This window comes from Hyla sarda, chromosome 9, assembly GCF_029499605.1.
Source record: "Hyla sarda isolate aHylSar1 chromosome 9, aHylSar1.hap1, whole genome shotgun sequence".
Classification (NCBI taxonomy): domain Eukaryota; kingdom Metazoa; phylum Chordata; class Amphibia; order Anura; family Hylidae; genus Hyla; species Hyla sarda.
The window spans coordinates 10,746,867-10,769,751 of record NC_079197.1 but is presented as its reverse complement, the minus strand read 5'-3'; the positions used below and the strand labels follow the sequence as shown (position 1 = coordinate 10,769,751).

The window sequence follows — 22,885 nt, the reverse complement described above, 5'->3', positions numbered from 1 at the left end:
AGGTGATGTGAATGGGACCCTTACATTTGCATATTACTTTACTTACAGAATAAGTTCAGACTTGTTACGTTACATCGATGACGTCCTGAGGAAGAATCTAGGAGGCTGCGCTCCCACTAAACCTACCTTCTACTTTACCACTTTTCTCTTCTTTCACAGATTTGTTGTTTGTTTCTTCCTTTCTTTTTATCTTCTTTTTCCATCCTTTGCCTTTAAAACACAAGAAAAATTGACAATGACTCAAATGTTTTAGGCCAAGTTCACACTGCTTCTCCTGCCTCGGATACGTAGTCAAAATCTCAAAATCATCAGCCGATGTATTTGTGCTAGGAAAGGCCCAGGCCCATTCAATTTAAAGGGGTACTCCCGTGGAAAACTTTTTTTTTTTTTTTAAATCAACTGGTGCCAGAAAGTTAAACAGATTTGTAAATTACTTCTATAAAAAATCTTAATCCTTCCAGTACTTTTTAGGGGCTGTATACTTAAGAGAAATCCAAAAAAGAAATGCATTTCCTCTGATGTCATGACCACAGTGCTCTCTGCTGACCTCTGCTGTCCATTTTAGGAACTGTCCAGAGCAGCATATGTTTGCTATGGGGATTTTCTCCTGCTCTGGACAGTTCCCCAAATGAACAGCAGAGGTCAGCAGAGAGCACTGTGGTCATGACATCAGAGGAAATGCATTTCTTTTTTGGATTTCTCTTTAGTATGAAGCCCCTAAAAAGTACTGGAAGGATTAAGATTTTTTAATAGAAGTAATTTACAAATCTGTTTAACTTTCTGGCACCAGTTGATTTAAAAAAACAAAAAGGTTTCCACGGGAGTTCGCCCTTTAATGACCTGATTGTAGTCACCTAATGGCTACAAGACGCCATTAACCTTTTAGATGCCGTTATCAATGCCGATGGGTTATGGGTGCTCATCGGACCTCCGCAGCGTGATCACGGGGATCCAATGAGTTAAAGTGGCAGTGGGAAGTCTCTTACCCATTATCCTGCCACCAGATCGCCGCTCCTGTCATACAGCCTGGCAGGACCAGGCTGTATGAGTAGGGCGCCCATCTCCCTATACAAGGCTATGCAATAGCCCTGCATTGTACAGTGAATGCAATCTAATGGTTGCATATAATAGCCCTCCCTATGGGGACTAGTGTAAGATAAATAATTAAAAAATTTACTAAAAAGAAAAAAAAAATAACATGCCCCTATTGCTATTTTACAAAAGATAAATAAAATAATAATAAATAAAAAAATTATAATAAATAAAATAAATACATAAATAAACATTTGGTACAGCCGCATGAAGAAGAAGAATTGTCTGAACTATTAAAATATAATGTTTATGATCCTACGCGATGAACGGTGTAAACGTAACAAAAACTATCAAATGCCAGAAATGCTGATTTTTGGTCACATGATATATAAGGAAAAAAAAAGTATAAAAAGTGATCAAAAAGTCCCATCAAAACGAAAACAGTCCCGATAAAAAGTACAGATGACGGTGCAAGAATTGAGCCCTCATACAGCCCCGTATACTATAAAATAAAAGCATAAAACACAAAACTTAAAATTGGCAGCGTCCTCAAGGCCAAAATGGGCCACATCCTTTAAAGGGGTAGTCCAGTGGTGAAAAACTTATCCCCTATCCTAAGGATAGGGGATAAGTTTGAGAGCGCGGGGGGTCCGACCACTGGGGCCCCCTGCGATCTCTCTCTACAGGGCCCCGGCTCTCCGGCCAGATAGCGGGTGTCAACCTCCGCACGAAGCGGCGGCCGACACGCCCCCTCAATACATCTCAATGGCAGAGCCGGAGATTACCGAAGGCAGCGCTTCGGCTCTGCCATAGAGTTGTATTGAGGGGGCGTGTCGGCCGCCGCTTCGTGCGGAGGTCGACACGCCCCCTTCCCGCGGGCTGTCGGGGCTCTGTATAGGAGATCGCAGGGGGCCCCAGCGGTCGGACCCCCCGCGATCTGCAACTTATCCCCTATCCTTAAGATAGGGGATAAGTTGTTCACCACTGAGTCACCACTGGACTACTCCTTTAAGGGGTATTCCTAGCCATAGACATCTTATCCCCAATCTCCAATGCCGGGCTACTGCTCCAGTCTCGGAAACCTCAGAGTTTCCGGGACTGGAGACGTGATGTCACGCCCCCTCATCATGTCACGCCACACTCCCTTCCAATCATGTCTATGGGAGGAAGCGTGACGGCTCCAGTCTTGGAAACACAGAGGTTTCTGAGACTGGAGCAGCAGCTCGGTATAGAATGTGGGTGCTGCACGGAGATCGCGAGGGTCCCAGAGGAGGGCCCCACGTGACCAGACATCTTATCCCCTATACTTTGAATAGGGGATACGATGTCTATTACCGGAATATCCCTTTAAGGGGTTAAACAGGTCAATCAAAGCAACAAAGTTACAAGACCCTGACAATAACATTTAGCTGCTTTTGAGCTAAGGGCCATGTATATTGATATACGCATTTCATCCTCAAGTGCTCTCAGTAGTGCAGCCTCAGTGACGCAGAGAACGCACAGAATATTACCGCACTGCGGACACAAACCTTGCATGAGCGGGAACGAGCTGGAGGTCATGGGGCTGGTGGCTTCTGAAATGACAAATAATAAAATGTAGTCTCGTTAAACAGAACGACATCATGTTTCTCATCAATGTTGTTACCTGTGAACTGATACAGTGTGGGAAACCTGGAATCAATAGGACTTCATTAATATATGAACATAGATTAAGGCCATGTTCACACCGCGGAATTTTCCCTCCAAATTCCGCTTGGAAATTCCATTTCAGCAGAGTCCTATTGTTTCAATGGGATTCTGCTGCACAGTGCACACGGAGGAATTTCCGCAGTAGAAACATGCGCAGCGGAAATTCCGATTCTGGCATCTGCAGAAAGAACTGACACGTCAATTCTTTCTGCAGAATCAGCTCGAAAATGTATTAATGTCCATGGAGAACGTCCTTTTCAAGGGGACGTTGCGCAAAACATCCGCCGTGTGAACACAGTCTAAGGGTACGTTCAAACGCACTGATTTTTTTGCGGGTTTTCAGCTGCGTATTTGAAAGTAGGCGGGCTCTTCTCGGCTGTCCGCAGCAGATTTTCCGCAGAAAATCTGCTGCGGACAGCCAGGAAGAGCCCGCCTACTTTCAAATACGCAGCGGAAAACCTGCTAAAAAATCTGCGCGTGTGAACGTACCCTAAAGCAGCGTTTCCCAACCAGGATGTCTCCAACTGTTGTAAAACTACAACTCCCAGCATGCCCGGACAGCCTTTGGCTGTCCGGGCATGCTGTGAGTTGTAGTTTTGCAACAGCTGGAGTAATCCTGGTAGGAAAACAGAGGTATAAAGGAAATCTCCAGCAAAAATGTACTTATCCCCTACCAACAGTACAAGGGATAAGTGAATTTTCGCCGAAGTACTCCTTTAAAGGGGTACTCCACTGGATTTTTTTTTTTTTTTAATCAACTGGTGCCAGAAAGTTAAACAGATTTGTAAATTACTTCTATTTAAAAATCTTAATCCTTCCAGTATTTATCAGCTGCTGAATACTACACAGGAAGTTCTTTTCTTTATGAATTTCCTTTCTGTCTGACCACAGTGTTCTCTGCTGACACCTCTGTTTATGTCAGGAACTGTCCAGAGTAGGAGCAAATCCCCATAACACGTGTAGTAACTCGACAGCTCCACTCTCCCGCACCTGCGCTCGGACGGGCCAGCAGCGCACCTGGCCGAATGGAAACGACAGGTAATAATGGAAATGTCCAGCGCTTCAGGATGCAAAAATTCTTTGGCTTAATTAAGTCATAAAAACATGCAGCATAGGGACAAGAACGCTGACGCGTTTCGGATCTGTGAGATCCTTAGTCATGGCCAATGACTAAGGATCGCACAGATCCGAAACGCGTCAGCGTTCTTGTCCCTATGCTGCATGTTTTTATGACTTAATAAAGCCGGAGAATTTTTGCATCCTGAAGCGCTGGACATTTCCATTATTACCTGTCAAATCCCCATAACAAACCTATCCTGCTCCGGACAGTTCCTAAAACGGATAGAGGTGTCAGCAGAGAGCACTGTGGTCAGACAGAAAGGAAATTCAAAAAGAAAAGAACTTCCTGTGGAACATACAGCAGCTGATAAGTACTGGAAGGATTAATATTTTTAAAAAGAAGTTATTTACAAATCTGTTTAACTCTCTGGACCCAGTAGATTAAAAAAAAAAAAATTCCAGGGGAGTACCCCTTTAAGGGTATGTTCACATGGAGGATTTCCAGCGATATGACCGCTCACCGTGTGAACATAGCCTTAACAAGAAGAGATCGATGGGGAGTAAGGCGTCACCCATCTGGTGATTTCCCTGTGTATCCCAGGTATAAAGCAGTGTTTTCCAACCAGTGTGCCTCCAGCTGTTGCAAAACTACAACTCACAGCATGCCTGGACAGCCTGTTTTCAACAGCTGGAGGCACACTGGTTAGGAAACAAAGAACAAATCACGTGTCAGCTCTATGCGGCTATAGGATTATGGCAACTGATGGGACATACAAATCGATTTACAAAAATATCAGCATTCTGCAGTCTGTATGGTGAGGGCACAATCCAATGGGCAACACTTGGTACACATGGGTCAAAATCATATGTGACTTACCCTTCTGCCAGTTGGTCATGCTGCTGCCGCCTACGCTGCCGCCCACCATGTCAGACATCCCTGCGTGTGTTCGACTCGAGCCGGCTACGAGTAGTAAATAAACGTGTTTTAGGAGCAGGTTCACACAGTGTTCTCTCTGTACGCTGTAGGTTGGCATCCTTGTTTTGACAGGATACTGCGCCGCACAGCAGCGTCCATTCACTTTACTGGCCCGAATGTAGTCGGCTATTACATCTAGGCTGTTTATTTTGCTGTACTGTATCGCACAGCAGACCACGCTATATAGTAGAACAAAATTACGCGTGGGGAGTGGCCCGAGCGTAGTGACCAGCTGACTGCGTTATGGGTTGTTGAAGTGAATGGACCCGCCGTTGGGTTGAAGCCACCCTTTACACAGTCACTCCAGTACTTTAAAACTTAGCCCATATCTACAGGATAGAGAAGTGTTTTTCAACCAGTGCGCCTCCAGCTGTTGCAAAACTGCAACTCCCAGCATACCCGGACAGCCGCAGGCTGAGGGCATCCTATAGCCATGCTGCCTTAGATCCAAGACAATGCGGGCAGTGCTGTGCCAAGTGTTCATTCTTCAAGACAGTGTTTTCCCAACCAGGGTGTCTCCAGCTGTTGCAAAACTACAACTCCCAGCATGCCCGGACAGCCGTTGGCTGTCCGGGCATGCTAGGAGTTGTAGTTTTGCATCAGCTGGAGACACACTGGTTGAGAAACACTGGGATAGGGGATCAGCGTATGATCTGGAGATCATGTGTGGTCTCAGCAGTCGGACCCCCGCAATCTCCAGAACCAGGCCCCGGCTACCCATTCTGTGTGGGCGCAAGTTCCATGTATATGGGAGATACAGGAGCGCTGTACTCGTGTATCTCTGGCGCACCTATTGACGTTCTGATACCCCCGCTCCATGCAAGGGAAAGCCAGGACCCTTTTCTGGAGATTGCGGGGGTCTGACTGCTGAGACCCCACATGATCTCCAGATCAGACTCTGATCCCCTATCCCAGTGTTTCTCAACTAGTTTTGTTCCAGCTGTTGCAAAACTACAACTCCTAGCATGGGGTCTCAGCAGTCGGACCCCCGCAATCTCCCGAACAGGGTCCTGGCTTTCCCTTGCATGGAGCGGGGGTATCAGAACGTCAATAGGTGCGCCAGAGATACACGAGTACAGCGCTCCTGTATCTCCCATAGACATGGAACTTGTGCCCACACAGAATGGGTAGCCGGGGCCTGGTTCTGGAGATTGCGGGGGTCCGACTGCTGAGACCACACATGATCTCCAGATCATACGCTGATCCCCTATCCCAGTGTTTCTAAACCAGTGTGTCTCCAGCTGATGCAAAACTACAACTCCTAGCATGCCCGGGCAGTAGTTTTGCAACAGCTGGAGACACCCTGGTTGGGAAAACACTGTCTTGAAGAATGAACACTTGGCACAGCACTGCCCGCATTGTCTTGGATCTAAGGCAGCATGGCTATAGGATGCTCTCAGCCTGCAGCTGTTCGGGCATGCTGGGAGTTGCAGTTTTGCAACAGCTGGAGGCGCACTGGTTGAGAAACACTCCCCTATCCTGTAGATATGGGCTAAGTTCAACCCCCTGCATGGTGCAGTCCCTTGAAAAATGCTTATTTCTGAGGGTGGGGGGACATAGTGCAGAGAGATTGGGGAACTAGCTGCCCCTTACAGGAGTTTGCGGGGGTTCTGTGGATAAGGGGTACGTTTCAGTTCCCAGGAGTACCCCTTTAATTTAGAACTATGCATGCAAGCTTCAAATCCATGGCTGTAATCCCAGGGCATGACTTGAATTTCTGCCACGTATTTTGCAAATTATAATTATTATTATTTTTTTTTTATGGTGGAAAACTCTACCAGTGTTTCCCCACCAGTGAGCCTCCAGCTGTTGCAAAACTATAACTCCCAGCATGCCCCGACAGCCAAAGGCTGGGAGTTGTAGTTTTGCAACAGCTGGAGGAACACTGGTGGGGAAACACTGCTCTACCAGATGAACACACCCATATAAGATAAGCCATTGCTGACATATCCAGCAGAATTCTGAATGCTGCTCTGGAGGTGACTTGTGATACGATGGAGCTACTCACCACTGGAATGCTGGGAATTGCTATTGGTCTCCTCATAGTTGTTGGGCTGCTTTGCTTCCACATCTTGGTTGAATGCGCTTTCTAAGAAGGAAACAAACAAAGAGACGTCTTTAAGACAACTGGCAAAGATGTCACAAGCTTCTTCACCCCCCCCCCCCCCCCCCCGATATCTCCAAAAGATGGAGTATGGCCATTATATTCTTGGAATAAAGTTCTCTCCAATAAAAAGACCTCTTCTTCTGATTCTATTATAGACTATTTTGCACTTTCTCTTCTCATGGGTTGGACCTACCTAAGGTGGTGGCTGCAGATACATTATACAGCTGCTGTATACAGGGAGCTCCTCAGTGACCCCTAGTGGTGGCTGCAGATACATTATACAGCTCCTGTATACAGGGAGCTCCTCAGTGACCCCTAGTGGTGTCTGCAGATACATTATACAGCTCCTGTATACAGGGAGCTCCTCAGTGACCCCTAGTGGTGGCTGCATATACATTATACAGCTCCTGTATGCAGGGAGCTCCTCAGTGACCCCTAGTGGTGGCTGTAGATACATTATACAGCTCCTGTATGCAGTGAGCTCCTCAGTGACCCCTAGTGGTGGCTGCAGATACATTATACAGCTCCTGTATGCAGGGAGCTCCTCAGTGACCCCTAGTGGTGGCTGCAGATACATTATACAGCTCCTGTATGCAGTGAGCTCCTCAGTGACCCCTAGTGGTGGCTGCAGATACATTATACAGCTCCTGTATGCAGTGAGCTCCTCAGTGACCCCTAGTGGTGGCTGTAGATACATTATACAGCTCCTGTATGCAGTGAGCTCCTCAGTGACCCCTAGTGGTGGCTGCAGATACATTATACAGCTCCTGTATGCAGGGAGCTCCTCAGTGACCCCTAGTGGTGGCTGCAGATACATTATACAGCTGCTGTATGCAGGGAGCTCCTCAGTGACCCCTAGTGGTGGCTGAAGATACATTATACAGCTCCTGTATGAAGGGAGCTCCTCAGTGACCCCTAGTGGTGGCTGCAGATACATTATACAGCTCCTGTATGCAGTGAGTTCCTCAGTGACCCCTAGTGGTGGCTGCAGATACATTATACAGCTCCTGTATGAAGGGAGCTCCTCAGTGACCCCTAGTGGTGGCTGCAGACACATTATACAGCTGCTGTATGCAGGGAGCTCCTCAGTGACCCCTAGTGGTGACTGCAGATACATTATACAGCTCCTGTATACAGGGAGCTCCTCAGTGACCCCTAGTGGTGGCTGCAGATACATTATACAGCTCCTGTATGCAGTGAGCTCCTCAGTGACCCCTAGTGGTGGCTGCAGATACATTATACAGCTCCTGTATGCAGGGAGCTCCTCAGTGACCCCTAGTGGTGGCTGTAGATACATTATATAGCTCCTGTATGCAGGGAGCTCCTCAGTGACCCCTAGTGGTGGCTGCAGATACATTATACAGCCCCTGTATGCATGGAGCTCCTCAGTGACCCCTAGTGGTGGCTGCAGACACATTATACAGCTCCTGTATGCAGTGAGCTCCTCCGTGACCCCTAGTGGTGGCTGCAGACACATTATACAGCTCCTGTATGCAGGGAGCTCCTCAGTGCCCCTAGAGGTGGCTGTAGATACATTATACAGCTCCTGTATGCAGTGAGCTCCTCAGTGACCCCTAGTGGTGGCTGCAGACACATTGTACAGCTCCTGTATGCAGTGAGCTCCTCAGTGACCCCCTAGTGGTGGCTGCAGACACATTATACAGCTCCTGTATGCAGTGAGCTCCTCAGTGACCCCTAGTGGTGGCTGCAGACACATTGTACAGCTCCTGTATGCAGTGAGCTCCTCAGTGACCCCTAGTGGTGGATGCAGACACATTATACAGCTCCTGTATGCAGTGAGCTCCTCAGTGACCCCTAGTGGTGGCTGCAGATACATTATACAGCTCCTGTATGCAGGGAGCTCCTCAGTGACCCCTAGTGGTGGCTGCAGATACATTATACAGCTCCTGTATGCAGGGAGCTCCTCAGTGACCCCTAGTGGTGGCTGTAGATACATTATACAGCTCCTGTATACAGTGAGCTCCTCAGTGACCCCCTAGTGGTGGCTGCAGATACATTATACAGCTCCTGTATGCAGTGAGCTCCTCAGTGACCCCTAGTGGTGGCTGCAGATACATTATACAGCTGCTGTATGCAGTGAGCTCCTCAGTGACCCCTAGTGGTGGCTGCAGATACATTATACAGCTCCTGTATGCAGGGAACTCCTCAGTGACCCCTAGTGGTGGCTGCAGATACATTATACAGCTGCTGTATGCAGTGAGCTCCTCAGTGACCCCTAGTGGTGGCTGCAGATACATTATACAGCTGCTGTATGCAGGGAGCTCCTCAGTGACCCCTAGTGGTGGCTGCAGATACATTATACAGCTCCTGTATGCAGTGAGCTCCTCAGTGACCCCTAGTGGTGTCTGCAGATACATTATACAGCTCCTGTATGCAGGGAGCTCCTCAGTGACCCCTAGTGGTGGCTGCAGATACATTATACAGCTCCTGTATGCAGGGAGCTCCTCAGTGACCCCTAGTGGTGGCTGCAGATACATTATACAGCTCCTGTATGCAGGCAGCTCCTCAGTGATCCCTAGAGGTGGCTGCAGATACATTATACAGCTCCTGTATGCAGGGAGCTCCTCAGTGACCCCTAGTGGTGGCTGCAGATACATTATACAGCTCCTGTATGCAGTGAGCTCTGCGGTGACCCCTAGTGGTGGCTGCAGATACATTATACAGCTCCTGTATGCAGGGAGCTCCTCAGTGACCCCTAGTGGTGGATGCAGATACATTATACAGCTGCTGTATGCAGTGAGCTCCTCAGTGACCCCTAGTGGTGGCTGCAAATACATTATACAGCTCCTGTATGCAGTGAGCTCTGCGGTGACCTCTAGTGGTGGCTGCAGACAGATTGAATTATATTAGGCAGATTAGAAAATTAAACAGCACTAAATTCTAAACCAGTTTTTCTAAGCCAACGGCTGTCCGGGCATGTTGGGAATTGTAGTTTTGCAGCAGTTGGGGGATACGCTGGTTGGGGAAACACTGTTCTGGACCTATAAATAGAATATTGGGATGGTGGGTTATCTGGATATACAGTGGTCCCTCAACATATGATATTAATTGGTTCCAGGAGAACCATCATATGTTGAAACCATCATATGTCGAGTACATATGTCTATGTAAAAATGGTAATTGGTTCTGGGGCCTTGGAACCATTGTATGTTGAATACATATCTCTATGGGAAACTGCTAATTGGTTCTGGGATGACCATTTTATGGGGAGTGTATGGGGAGTGTTTAACAAACCAGGGTGCCGCCAGCTGTTGCACAACTACAACTCCCAGCATGCATGTACAGCCATTGACTGTCTGGGCATGCTGGGAGTTATAGTTTTGCAACAGCTGGAGGCACACTGATAGGGAAACATTGGTGTATGGGGTGTATAGTGTGTATATGTATTGTATCTGATGTGTGACATCGCATACAGTACTGTACAGTTCTTTAAATACCTTCAGGGGGGACAGAATGTCCTCCATTACCATCCTGCCAACTACAGCTCTATAGGAAAGGAAGGGGAGGGCAGCCAGCAGCTCATTGGATGCCTGCAGCAAGATGCTGCAGGCTATTGGCTATGGCTGCACTGGGGGGGGGGGGGGGCTTACACGGAGCTTACAGTGGAAGCCTGTATGAGTTAGCAGGACAGCATGTGAGTAACAGGAGGCAGAACGGGGCACACGGGGACATTATACAACTATCTGTCATTTGCTGAAGTTGTCAGCACTGTCAGATAGCTGTTTGTACGATGGCCCCGACACACAGCAGCATCATATGTCGAGGCTGCCTTCAACATACGATGGGCTCTGAGAGGCCATCATATGTTGAAATGATCATATGTCGGGGCCATCATAAGTCGGGGGATCACTGTAGTATCTTTTACCCATAGCTCATCTGTCCTCTATAGCTGCAGCTGATTCCAGGCACGCCTGCACATTACATAAGGGAACTGGGTTAATAATTATACTCACTGATCGGGGTGTGCAGAGCTACATGCTCCTGGTACGGAGTGTAATATTTGTACTGTTTGCCGCAGAACTCACACATATAATTACCGGTTTCTACAGAAGCAAAAATAAAAATAAAATGGGAGACAAATCACTGAAGTGAGAAAACAATTTAAGAATTTTTCTAAAAAATAAATATCTGTCGATGACTGTATATAGGTGGTCACCAATCAGAACTGATAAGACTAATCATTGGTGCAGTTGTATCTTATATAATAATAATTATAACAATCAATCATAATAATAAATCATAAACATAACAATAATAAAAATGCAAAGTGTTTCACAACCAGGGTGCCTACAGCTGTTGCAAAACTACAACTCCCAGCATGCCCGGACAGCCGAAGGCTGTCCGGGCATGCTGGGAGTTGTAGTTTTGCAACAGCTGTAATCACCCCGGTTGGGAGCACTGCAAAAACAGCAACAAACAAGTGAGAAAATAGCGAGAGGGGTTGCTTTATAATATGTGGCAGGGGCTGCATTGAAAATTGAGCGGTATACTTACGTGGCCCGTTCACCCGCCTATGCAGGTTTCCCAAGCTCCGGTCTTCATCACGGTCCGCTTCTTCACTACTTCTGGGAAAGGAAACCCCCCACCTCAGCATATATATATGAGCTACATGGAATGTCACCAGAAATCGTGAAGAAGACGTCGACCGCGGAGGAGACTGGGCACTAGGGAAACCGTCCGAGGTCGGGGAACGGGCCGAGTAATTCAGCTTTGTAATATTGAATGCAGGCTGTGCCACATATTTAACCACCACACACCTGCCAGGAAAAACTATTTCCCAACATTTTACAGACCTGGGAGGTTGGCAAAACTAGGACACAATAAGAGTCTGAAATGACCTAGAAAGATTTAAAGGGGTTCTCCGGTGCTTAGACATCTTATCCCCTATCCAAAGGATAGGGGATAAGATGCCTGATCGCGGGAGTCCTGCAGCTGGGGACCCCCGGGATCTTGCACGTGGCACCCCGTTTGTAATAAGTTCCCAGAGCGTGTTGGCTCCGGGTCTGATTACCAACGACCACGGGGCCGGCGGCGTGTGATGTCACCCTCCGCCCTGCAATGCAAGCCTAAGGGAGGGGGTGTGACAGCTGTCACGCCCCCTCCCATATGCTTTCATTGAGGGGCGGAGGCGTGACGTCACACGCCGCCGGCCCAGTGGTCGTCGGTAATCAGACCCGGAGCCAACACGCTCTGGGGACTTATTACAAACGGGGTGCCACGTGCAAGATCCCGGGGGTCCCCAGCTGCAGGACTCCCGCGATCAGGCATCTTATCCCCTATCCTTTGGATAGGGGATAAGATGTCTAAGCACCGGAGAACCTCTTTAAGTAAATGTATAACCTCTTAAAATGTAAGATGCAGAAAAGAGAAAAATGTCCAGCGCTTGACTCGGGGAGCAGGAACTTTTAATTAGAATCCACAGGAAAACATACAGGAACACAAATGCGTGTGACGCGTTTCGGCTTGTTGTCACCAAGCCTTAGTCATACACTAAAAGGTCATCCTCTTAAAATGTAACCTCATAAAAGATATATATATATATATACACACACACACACACACACATATATATATATATATCTTTTATGAGGTTAAATATTGAAGTGTTTACTGGGCAGGCACTTCCTGGTGTGATGTCATATCTGTGCTGTTTGCTCTGAGCCAATCAGAAGTTTCCCCGTCCCGGCTAACAGACACACAAACTGCATCCACCCCCCTCCTTGAGCCCGTTCATACTACGGAATTCCGCTGCCGCCACTGGAATCTGTCTACGGACATTAAGCGCCATCCCATTCCCTACAGCACCGTCCCGGGACTTCAGGCTTCCGATGGAATCACATTTCTCGTCAGAAGTTCCATGAAGGAACTTCAGACATGTGAACTGAGCAGCAGAATTCCACTGAAGCCAATGGGAGGCTGCCGCTGCAAGCGGAATCTGCACGGAAATTCCATAGTGTGAACAGGGCCGTACACTAGATGAGTTTTCTGAAAACCTTGGTGAATTCTAAAACTATTACATAGAAGCAGGTAGGAAAAAACGGAAGATGCCTCTTTCTCCTGATAATGGAGCATTCACATCTCGTTTTACAAATCCGGCATGTGGACGCGTAAGAGAAGAATTTTGAAACCTCCTTCTGCCGGACCCCATTGAGTTCACTAAGTCGACAGGAGTCAGCAGATAGCGTCTCCGGTCGGCTCCTTTTCCAATAGTATCCACTGGACTGAAAGCGGAAAAACGGATGCGGTCAGAAAATGTGTCGACATTAGTATGGCGATCAATGGGGGTCCGGCAGGAGGCACGTGTAAAATTCCCCTGCCGGATTTGCAAAATGAAATGTGAATGCAGCCTTAGGCCATGTTCACACGACACAACTTTCTTCAGGCGGACTTTCCAGCAAAAAATTCCGTTGTGTGAACATAGCCTAAAATAGATTGCCAAGTATGGATAGGGGGGTGAGTATCTGATTGAGGAGGTTCCTACTGCTGGGGATCCCCCCCATTCATTTCTATGGGGGCACCGAAAAGACCAGAGTACAGCTCTCTGGCATTATCGGCGCTCCCATAGAAATTAATGGAGCGCATGCTGTCTAACGGTATAGACAACACGCGCTCCTCACTGAGAGAGCCGGGGTCCCGTCCTGGTGATCGCGGGGGGCCCCAGCAGTTAGGTTAATTAATTAAGCACTCCTTTAAGTGACCAATAAAATCAAGAGGCTGGAACCAGATTTAACAAACAAAAAAAATCCTCTACGGCACAAATCGTCCCCCTAATAAACATCCTATAGACCAGTGGTCTCCAACCTGCGGACCTCCAGATGTTGCAAAAACTACAACTCCCAGCATGCCCGGACAGCCGTTGGCTGTCCGGGCATGCTGGGAGTTGTAGTTTTTGCAACATCTGGAGGTCTGCAGGTTGAAGACCACTGCTCTAGACAGTAAAAATAAACTTAAAAATAAACTAAAGAGAACAGTATGAGAAATAAAGTATCAATGAGGATGGAGAGGGCGAGACATTCTAGAGATATCCCGCGTCTGTGAATCATACTTGGACCAAGTTTGACACATGGATCTAGGTCGTCTTCCTTTGCGTCCCCTGACGTTACCATCATATGGATATAGGTGTCTAAAAAGGCAAAAAAAAAAAAAAAAAGAACCATAAAAAAATAAAAAAGTTGATGTCATATGAAAATAATATTAATTAAAAAAAATTAACTGGACTATGGCTTACAATATCAGTCCGATTGTTCCAGATTATTACAGAACAGTAAAGGAGTCGCATATATAAGGGCATGACTACTTATTTGCCCGAAATAGCGCCACTCTGGGCTGGGACTGATGTTGCAGCTCATCCTCATACAAGTAAGCACTAGCTTCAATACCAGACATGACCCATGGGTCAGAGTGGCGCTGTTACACTTTCTTTCTAATTCCAGATATTGCCTTTAGCAGGGAGCTCCATCTTTGGCGCGGTAATAGGCTTATATAACCACGTTGCAGCCGTTCTATAACCTCAATGACTGCAGCAGCTCATTCTGTAGTGTTAATGAAAAAAAAAACACAGCTGCTTTTTTTTTTTCTATAAACAGCGCCATTGTCGCCCTCAGGTTTCGTGCGGTATTGCAACTCAGTTCCATTGAAGTTAAAGGGGTACTCCGGTGGAAAACTTTTTATTTTTTTATTTTAAATCAACTGGTGCCAGTAAGTTAAACCGATGTTTAAATTACATATATTCAAAATCTTAATCCTTCCAGTACTTATTAGCTGCTGAATACTACAGAGGAAATTATTTTCTTTTTGGAACACAGAGCTCTCTGCTGACATCACGACCACAGTGCTCTCTGCTGACACCTCTGTCCATTTTAAGAACTGTCCAGAGTAGGAGAAAATCCCCATAGAAAACATGTGCTGCTCGGGACAGTTCCTAAAATGGACAGAGGTGTCAGCAGAGAGCACTGTGCTGGTGATGTCAGCAGAGAGCTCTGTGTTAAAAAAAAGAAAATAATTTCCTCTGTAGTATTCAGCAGCTAATAAGTACTGGAAGGATTATGATTTTTTAACAGAAGCAATTTACAAATCTGTTTTACTTTCTGGCACCAGTTGATTTAAAAAAAATAAAAAATAAAAAGTTTTCCACCGGAGTACCCCTTTAATGTAGGTAAGTTGTAATACCAGAACATAATTGGCGCTGCTTTTTGGATGAAAGTACCTACGTTTTCTAATTCTGGATAACCCCTTAGTTATATCACACCCAGGGCTCATGCGCAGCATTATTATACATTTTTTATTCATACAAAACTGGGGGGTTTCCTGCAATGTTGGCTTTTAGGAAAAAATATGGCACCATGTAGACATACCGTAAATCCTGCATGCACCATACAGGCTCCATGTACACCGCTCCACCACATACAGGAGGCATTAGTGTTTCCACATGCACTTTTACATATGACCACAAGATGTCAGTAGAGATTCTATTTTTAGGGTCTATCCTGATATTGCAATGCATCTATTATATGTATAGATTTTGAATTATTGGCTAAATTTTTTTATTTAAATTTTATAATAATTTAGATGTCTATAAAAGGTTTGGCACATTAGCGCGGGATCGGTCGGAACACACAGAAGCCGAACCAATTAAAAAGTTTGAGCAATAAAAATGTTAAGTGACTACTAAAAAACATTATGAAATTGCAAGGACAGGAGCTGCAGTGCTCATTCGCCTCGCTGATTTTCAGAGGGTGCAGGAAGTCGTGACCTATAAACAGCCCAGATAACCGCTTTACCACATTTTCTATACTCTTATTTCTGTGATCGGGGGAAGGAAGTATTGTAAAATGATTTGTATGCATATGTATTAAAGGGGTACTCCGGTGGAAAACTTTTTTTTTTTTTTTAAATCAACTGGTGCCAGAAAGTTAAACAGATTTGTAAATTTAAAAAAATCTTAATCCTTCCAGTACTTATTAGCTGCTGAATACTACAGAGGAAATTCTTTTCTTTTTGGAACGCAGAGCTCTCTGCTGACATCACGAGCACAGTGCTCTCTGCTGACATCTCTGTCCATTTTAAGAACTGTCCAGAGTTGGAGAAAATCCCCATAGCAAACATATGCTGCTCTGTTCAGTTCCTAAAATGGACAGAGATGTCAGCAGAGAGCACTGTGGTCATGATGTCAGCAGAGAGCTCTGTATTCCAAAAAGAAAAGAATTTCCTCTGTAGTATTCAGCAGCTAATAAGAACTGGAAGGATTAAGATTTTTTTTTTTTATAGAAGTAATTTACAAATCTGTTTAACTTTCTGGCACCAGCTGATTTAAAAAAAAAAATAAATTAATTAAAAAAAATTCCACCGGAGTACCCCTTTAAATAAAAATAAAGGACCTTATACACAGTAAATCACAAGCATCCCCTCTATGACAATCAAAAATGTTGTGAGGTGTTGTAAGTCTAAAGCAGTGTTTCCCAACCAGGGTGCCGCCAGATGTTGCAAAACTACAACCCCCAGAATGCCTGGACAGACAAAGGCTATCCAGGCATGCTGGGAGTAGTAGTTTTGCAACAGCTGGAGGCACCCTGGTTGGGAAACACTGGTCTAAAAGGTACTAGAGAGCACTATATGGGATAGGGGATAACAAGGGCGGATGAAGAAGTGAGTCCCTACGTATGTACACACACTATGTGAGCAATATGACAGCATGGTATGTAAGGATGCATGTAAAATATATATATATATTAATATAAAAAATAAATAAAATTAAAAAAAAAATCTAAATAATAAATTGTCAAGCGAGCTGAGAAAAAAAGCTACTTTATCTAGATAATAGGTCTAGTGCAGCATTTTTCAACCCGGCTGCCTCCAGCTGTTGCAAAACTACAACTCCCAGCTTGCCCGGACAGCCTTTGGCTGTCGGGCAAGCTGGGAGTTGTAGTTTTGCAACAGCTGGAGGCACCCTGGTTGGGAAACACTGGTCTAGTGTGTTCTGCCAAGGCAATGAGGCTCCCATCCTTCCCAGGACTTATATATATATATATAAAATGTTATTTATATTATTTATATATTTTTTAAATCATGTTTTTCTTTTTACCCGTTCCCCTAACTGCCCTGAAACTATAGGTATCATTTTAAAAAACATAAAAATAAAAATGAATTTTCTACTGGCTAAATCTACCTACCGAGAGAACAATATTCCAAGAATACCAGAGAATTGGAATGTAACGTGGCAGCAAAATTTCCAATTCCACAATGCATAAAAAGTTCCGCTTCTAAAGTAATGACTTTATTCCCGCCCCTTCACACAGAATGAATTGTAAAACAAAAAAATAAATAAATAATCCCGCTATATCGCTGCGCTAAGAGAAAGGGGCCTAAGAGCAGCGACCGCGCATTTTCTATTAATTTTCAATTTGGTTTTAAGTGCTCTTACAAAAAAAAAAACCTGAAGGAGGCGAGGAGGAGGGTGGGAACGGCAAGGGAGATAAGCGGCTCATCTAGGCGGCACTATTTATAGTGCTGCGGCCATTTTGAGAAAAGGGAAAAAAAAATACTTGGAAAGTGATGTTGTATTTTAAAATGGAAGCCTCCTAAGCAGGGCCATGTTTGCCACTAGGTACCCATGGGCCTGTGCCTAGGGCGGCAAAAAAAAAAAATCAACCCCCCCCCCCCCCGCCCCCTCTTGGCCGGGACCTGTGGACAAAAATACAGCTGCAAAACGGTGTATCTCATATGAAATCAGCCTACTGCGTCCTCAGTGGACACTTCTTCCCGAGCCCGGCCCTTATTAAAGGGGTACTCCGGTGGGAAATAATTTTTTTTCAAATCAACTGGCACCGGAAAGGTAAACAGGTTTGTAAATGACTTCTATTTATAAATATTAATCCTTCCAGTACTTATCAGCAGCCGTATGCTGCAGAGGAAGTTGTATTTCTTTCTGGCATTCTTTTCAGTTAGACCACAGTGCTCTCTGCTGACACCTCTGTCCATTTTAGGAACTGTCCAGAGTAGGAGCAAATCCCCATAGAAAACCTCTCCTGCTCTGGACAGTTCCTAAAATGGACAGAGGTGTCAGCAGAGAGCACTGTGGTCAGACTGAAAAGAAATACAACTTCCTCTGCAGCATACCGCTGTTGATAAGTACTGGAAGGATTAAGATTTTTAAATAGACGTAATTTACAAATCTGTTAAAAGGGTTATCCAGGAATTTTTATATATATATATATCAACTGGCTCAAGAAAGTTAAACAGATATGTAAATTACTTTTATTAAAAAATCTTAATCCTTTCAGTACTTATGAGCTTCTGAAGTTAAGGTTGCTCTTTTCTAAGTGCTCTCTGATGACACGTGTCTTGGGAACCGCCCAGTTTAGAAGAAGTTTTGCTATGGGGATTTGCTTCTAAACTGGGCGGTTCCCGAGACACGAGTCATCAGAGAGCACTTAGACATAAGAGAACAACCTTAACTTCAGAAGCTCATAAGTACTGAAAGGATTAAGATTTTTTAATAGAAGTAATATACAAATCTGTTTAACTTTCTGGAGCCAGTTGATATATATATATATATATATATATATATATATATATATATATATATATATATAAAAATAAAAAAAATTCCTGGATAACCCCTTTAACCTTTCTGGCGCCAGCTGATTTAAAAAAAATATATATTTTCCACCGGAGTACCCCTTTAATAAGGGCCGGGCTTCACCACTGCCATTCCCCATAAGTGCTGTCCCCTACCCTCTTGGCAAGTCTCTAGCGCAGGGTTCCTACCTCTGAGAGATGGAGATCGGAATACTTACCGTCCACCGCATGCAAGTCCCTGTGCTCCTGGAAACAGCTGTAATATTTGTACTTTTTGCCACAGACGTCGCACGTGTAGCGAAAGTTGTCTGCAAGAATGAAAATATGTATATGCTAGCACGTTCAGATGAATGACTGGACAACGACAAGCAGGACGGCAACACAGCATGTGACAGGCGGATGGCAGCACACTGATCTATTGGGGTCTACCCCTCCCCCTACTATGCAAAGGGAAAAAATGGGGGGCGGCCTGGTACATTTTAGTAGAAACACCAAAAATATCAAAGAAATAAAACCCCACAGTCCAGCTATGAGGTAAATAGTCATTGACCTTACAAACCAAGTCCAGATGGCCAAACCCACCCAGCCCGTCCATCGTCCCTCAGGGGGAGGCCACATAATTGGGAGAGATTTATCAAGACCCGCCCAGAGGAAAAGTTGACCAGTTGCCCATAGCAACCAATCAGATCGCTTCTTTCACTTTCCAGAGGCCTTTTCAAAAATGAAAGAAGCGATCTGATTGGTTGCTATGGGCAACTGGTCAACTTTTCCTCTGGACAGGTTTTCATAAATCTCTCCCAATATCCATTACAAATATCATTGAGTCGCTCTCTTCTCGGGCCTCTTGAATGGCAAATCTTCCTAATAAGTATTGGGGGGGAAGATTGATTCATAACTAGACTGATTTGCCGTCCTGTGTGAGGAAAAACAACCAATGTGGCTCCTCGACAACCAATATGGCTCCTCTGACAACCAATATGGCTCCTCGACAACCAATATGGCTCCTTGAAAACCAATATGGCTCCATGACAACCAACATGGCTCTCCTCTGACAACCAATATGGCTCCATGATAACCAATATGGCTCCTCTGACAACCAATATGGCTCCTCTGACAACCAATATGGCTCCTCTGACAACCAATATGGCTCCTCGACAACCAATATGGCTCCTTGAAAACCAACATGGCTCTCCCCTGACAACCAATATGGCTCCTTGACAACCAATATGGCTCCTTGACAACCAATATGGCTCCTTGACAACCAATATGGCTCTCCCCTGACAACCAATATGGCTCCTTGACAACCAATATGGCTCCTTGACAACCAATATGGCTCTCCCCTGACAACCAACATGGCTTCCTGACAAGCAAAAGGATTTTTTTTGACAACCAACATGGCTCCGAGTGGCTGCCATACTGACTGTCATTCACCTATACCCAGACAGGTGATGGGGGTGGAGAGATTCTAAAATAATAGTTCTAGGAGAGAGTGGCGGTACAATACATTGGATAGTGGTCGGCTGGATGTGTATGAGCAGACATTGATGACATGAAGCAGACATGTCGGGAGCGGAGACTAACAATGGTTTGCGCATTTCTGCAGGTTACTGTTATGACCATCTATATCCCTGCCCTATATATAAACCTTTTAACCCGGTGACCTGACAATGGCGGCCATCTAATCCAGTGTTTCCCAACCAGAATGCCTCCAGCTGTTGCAAAACTACAACTCCCAGCATGCCCGGACAGCCAAAGGCTGTCCGGGCATGCTGGGAGTTGTAGTTTTGCAACAGCTGGGGGCATCCTGGTTGGGAAATACTGATCTCATCTGTAGGGACATGTACATGGACCCATGTACACACTGATGGAATTGACATCTGGGGTCAGACAAACGGATAATGGTTTCCTATTACAGTCATAGGGGTTTGTCCAAATAGTAGGTGCACAAAAACAAGAGGAGGGATAGAGGCCGAGCAACAGCCTACAAACCACCAAGGCTACCATTTTGCTACTGTTCTGTAAACAGCATTTAGAAACATGCTTTACAGCAATCACATGGACATAGACAATAGCCTGTAGGGGGGAGATTGACTTTGATAGGAGAGTATAGTGGGAATGCTTTGTGACCTGTGCCGAGGTCATTCTGCAGAGGGTTAAAAGGGGTTATCCAGGAAAAAAAAATTGTTTTTATATATCAACTGGCTCCAGGAAGTTAAACAGATTTGTAAATTACTTCTATTAAAAAATCTTAATCCTTTCAGTACTTATGAGCTTCTGAAGTTGAGTTGTTCTTTTATGTCTAAGTGCTCTCTTATGACACGTGTCTTGGGAACCGCCCAGTTTAGAAGAGGTTTGCTATGGGGATTTGCTTCTAAACTGGGCGGTTCCCCGAGACACGTATCATCAGAGAGGACTTAGACAGAAAAGAACAACTCAACTTCAGAAGTTCATAAGTACTGAAAGGATTAAGATTTTTTAATGGAAGTAATTTACAAATCTGTTTAACTTCCTGGAGCCAGTTGATATATAAAAAAATGTTTTTTCCTGGATAACCCCTTTAAGGGTGGAGTGTAAGCTCTGTCCCCCACCTATCTATATGTCAGTTTACACTGCAATCCTGTCTGTGATGATAAGGAGGAGACTGCTGGAAAGTGACGGCTTAGTATTAGGCTTAGAGGTAAGAATAAAAATATGGATACTAAAATGAAAAATTACGAAAAGCCAATGAAAAATTCTTTAAAAATATGTGCAGTGTAAAAAGGTTTATTTATATAATAATAGGTCACAGCTCCAGGAAAAGTAGAGTTTGTCTTAAAGGGGTATTCCACTGACCAGCATTCGGAACATTTAGTTCCGAACACTGTTTGTGCACTGCTGGGGTCAGGCCACCCCCTCTCAATGCAAGTCTATGGGAGGGGGCGTGGTGGCCACCACGCCCACTCCCATAGACTTGGATTGAGGGGGCGTGACCTGATGTCACAAGGTGGCGCGGCCGACCCCCGCAGCACGTACACAGCGTTCGGAACTGAATGTTCTGAACGATGGCCAGTGGAGTAGTACCCCTTTAATACCCTGACAGCTAACCAAGGGGGTCTGCAGCTCTTACCGCAAATACAGCAGACAGATTTCCTTCAATCATGTACATTATTGATTAATTTCTTTTTTTTAAATAAGTTAACCTCTCTATGTTATGTATAACCTTATGGGTATGTTTTTATGCTATTGTAAAACAAATATTTTTATTGAAAAAAAATATTAGCTTGTTTTGTGAAGAAGTAATAGACCCACATTTCTGTCTAACCTACTAGATGCAATAGTCCTTATTGAATGTGGCATTTAAGTGGTTGAATGGCCGGGATCAGCGCTATCTCCAATCCCAGCCTGGGTGTATATTACAGCTGTTACCTGCAGACACAGTTAAAAGGGGTACTCCAGTTGATGCAGACACTTAAAGGGGTACTCCGGTGCTCCAGCGTTTTGAACATTTTGTTCAGAATGCTCGGAGGCGTGACATCATGGCCAAGCCCCCTCGTGATGTCACACCTCCCTCTATTCATGTCTATGGGAGGGGGGTGTCTGCTGGTCGGCCCCTCCCATAGACATGAATTGAGGGGGCGTGGCCGTGATGTCACGACCACTGCCGCTGCTGTTTAGAATGCCAGATGCTGTAGGAGATCGCAGGGGGCCCCAGCAGCATGACCCGCGAGATCAGACATCTTATCCCCTTATCCTTTGGATAGGGGATAAGATGTCTAGCAGAGGAGTACCCCTTTAAACCCCTTCCAGAGGAACGTATAGTAGTAAGTATAAGTAAGTCCACACCACAATGTACAGTTATGTTGTGGTGATGGAACAGGTTTAAGAGGTTTTCCCATCACATGTTGTTACTAGGATTTGCCATATTATCATTGGTGGGGTCTGACCTATGGGACCTCTACTGATCTCTAGAACAAGGGAACCTAGCATGAATACGTAGGGAAAACTAGCAGCAGCAGCCTCCATTCTGCGGATCAGATGGATCCCAGAATTCCCACCAATAACCTATTGATTTCATTGACTTTAAAGGGTTATTCCCGAACATTGACATCTTGTCTCCTATCTAAAGGAGAGGGGATAAGATGTCTGATCGCGGGGAGCCCACCGCCGGGCCCCCCGCGATCTCCGTGTGGCACCCACCATCTCTACCGGGCTGCTACTCCAGTCTCAGAAACCTCTGTGTTTCCGGGACAGGAGACGTGATTAACGCCACGCTCCCTTGTGATGTCAAGCCACGCCCCCTCCATTCATGTCTATGGTCGTCACGCCCCCCTTCCACAGACATGAATGGAGGGGGTAAGAATTATCTTTGATAATTCTCACATAAATTGTTTAGATGTACACATTCATGCATTTTTATTTATAATTTACACCAATGTGTTTTAAAT

The 22,885-nt window shown here is 45.3% G+C and overlaps 1 protein-coding gene across 18 annotated transcripts in view; it reads right to left on the bottom strand.

Moving 5' to 3' along the window:
- ZNF618 (zinc finger protein 618) overlaps positions 1 to 22,885 on the bottom strand; it is a 140,206-nt gene that overhangs the window by 14,202 nt on the left and 103,119 nt on the right. For 12 of the 18 annotated variants that reach the window (XM_056541215.1, XM_056541219.1, XM_056541216.1 and 9 more), the window contains 7 exons: positions 18,680 to 18,769; positions 13,930 to 14,007; positions 10,838 to 10,927; positions 6,765 to 6,845; positions 4,658 to 4,741; positions 2,562 to 2,606; positions 127 to 210 (listed from right to left, as the gene is read on the bottom strand). In XM_056541215.1, the coding sequence (XP_056397190.1) occupies positions 127 to 210; positions 2,562 to 2,606; positions 4,658 to 4,741; positions 6,765 to 6,845; positions 10,838 to 10,927; positions 13,930 to 14,007; positions 18,680 to 18,769 (552 nt within the window). The other 6 variants (XM_056541229.1, XM_056541226.1, XM_056541227.1 and 3 more) reach the window with 6 other exon arrangements.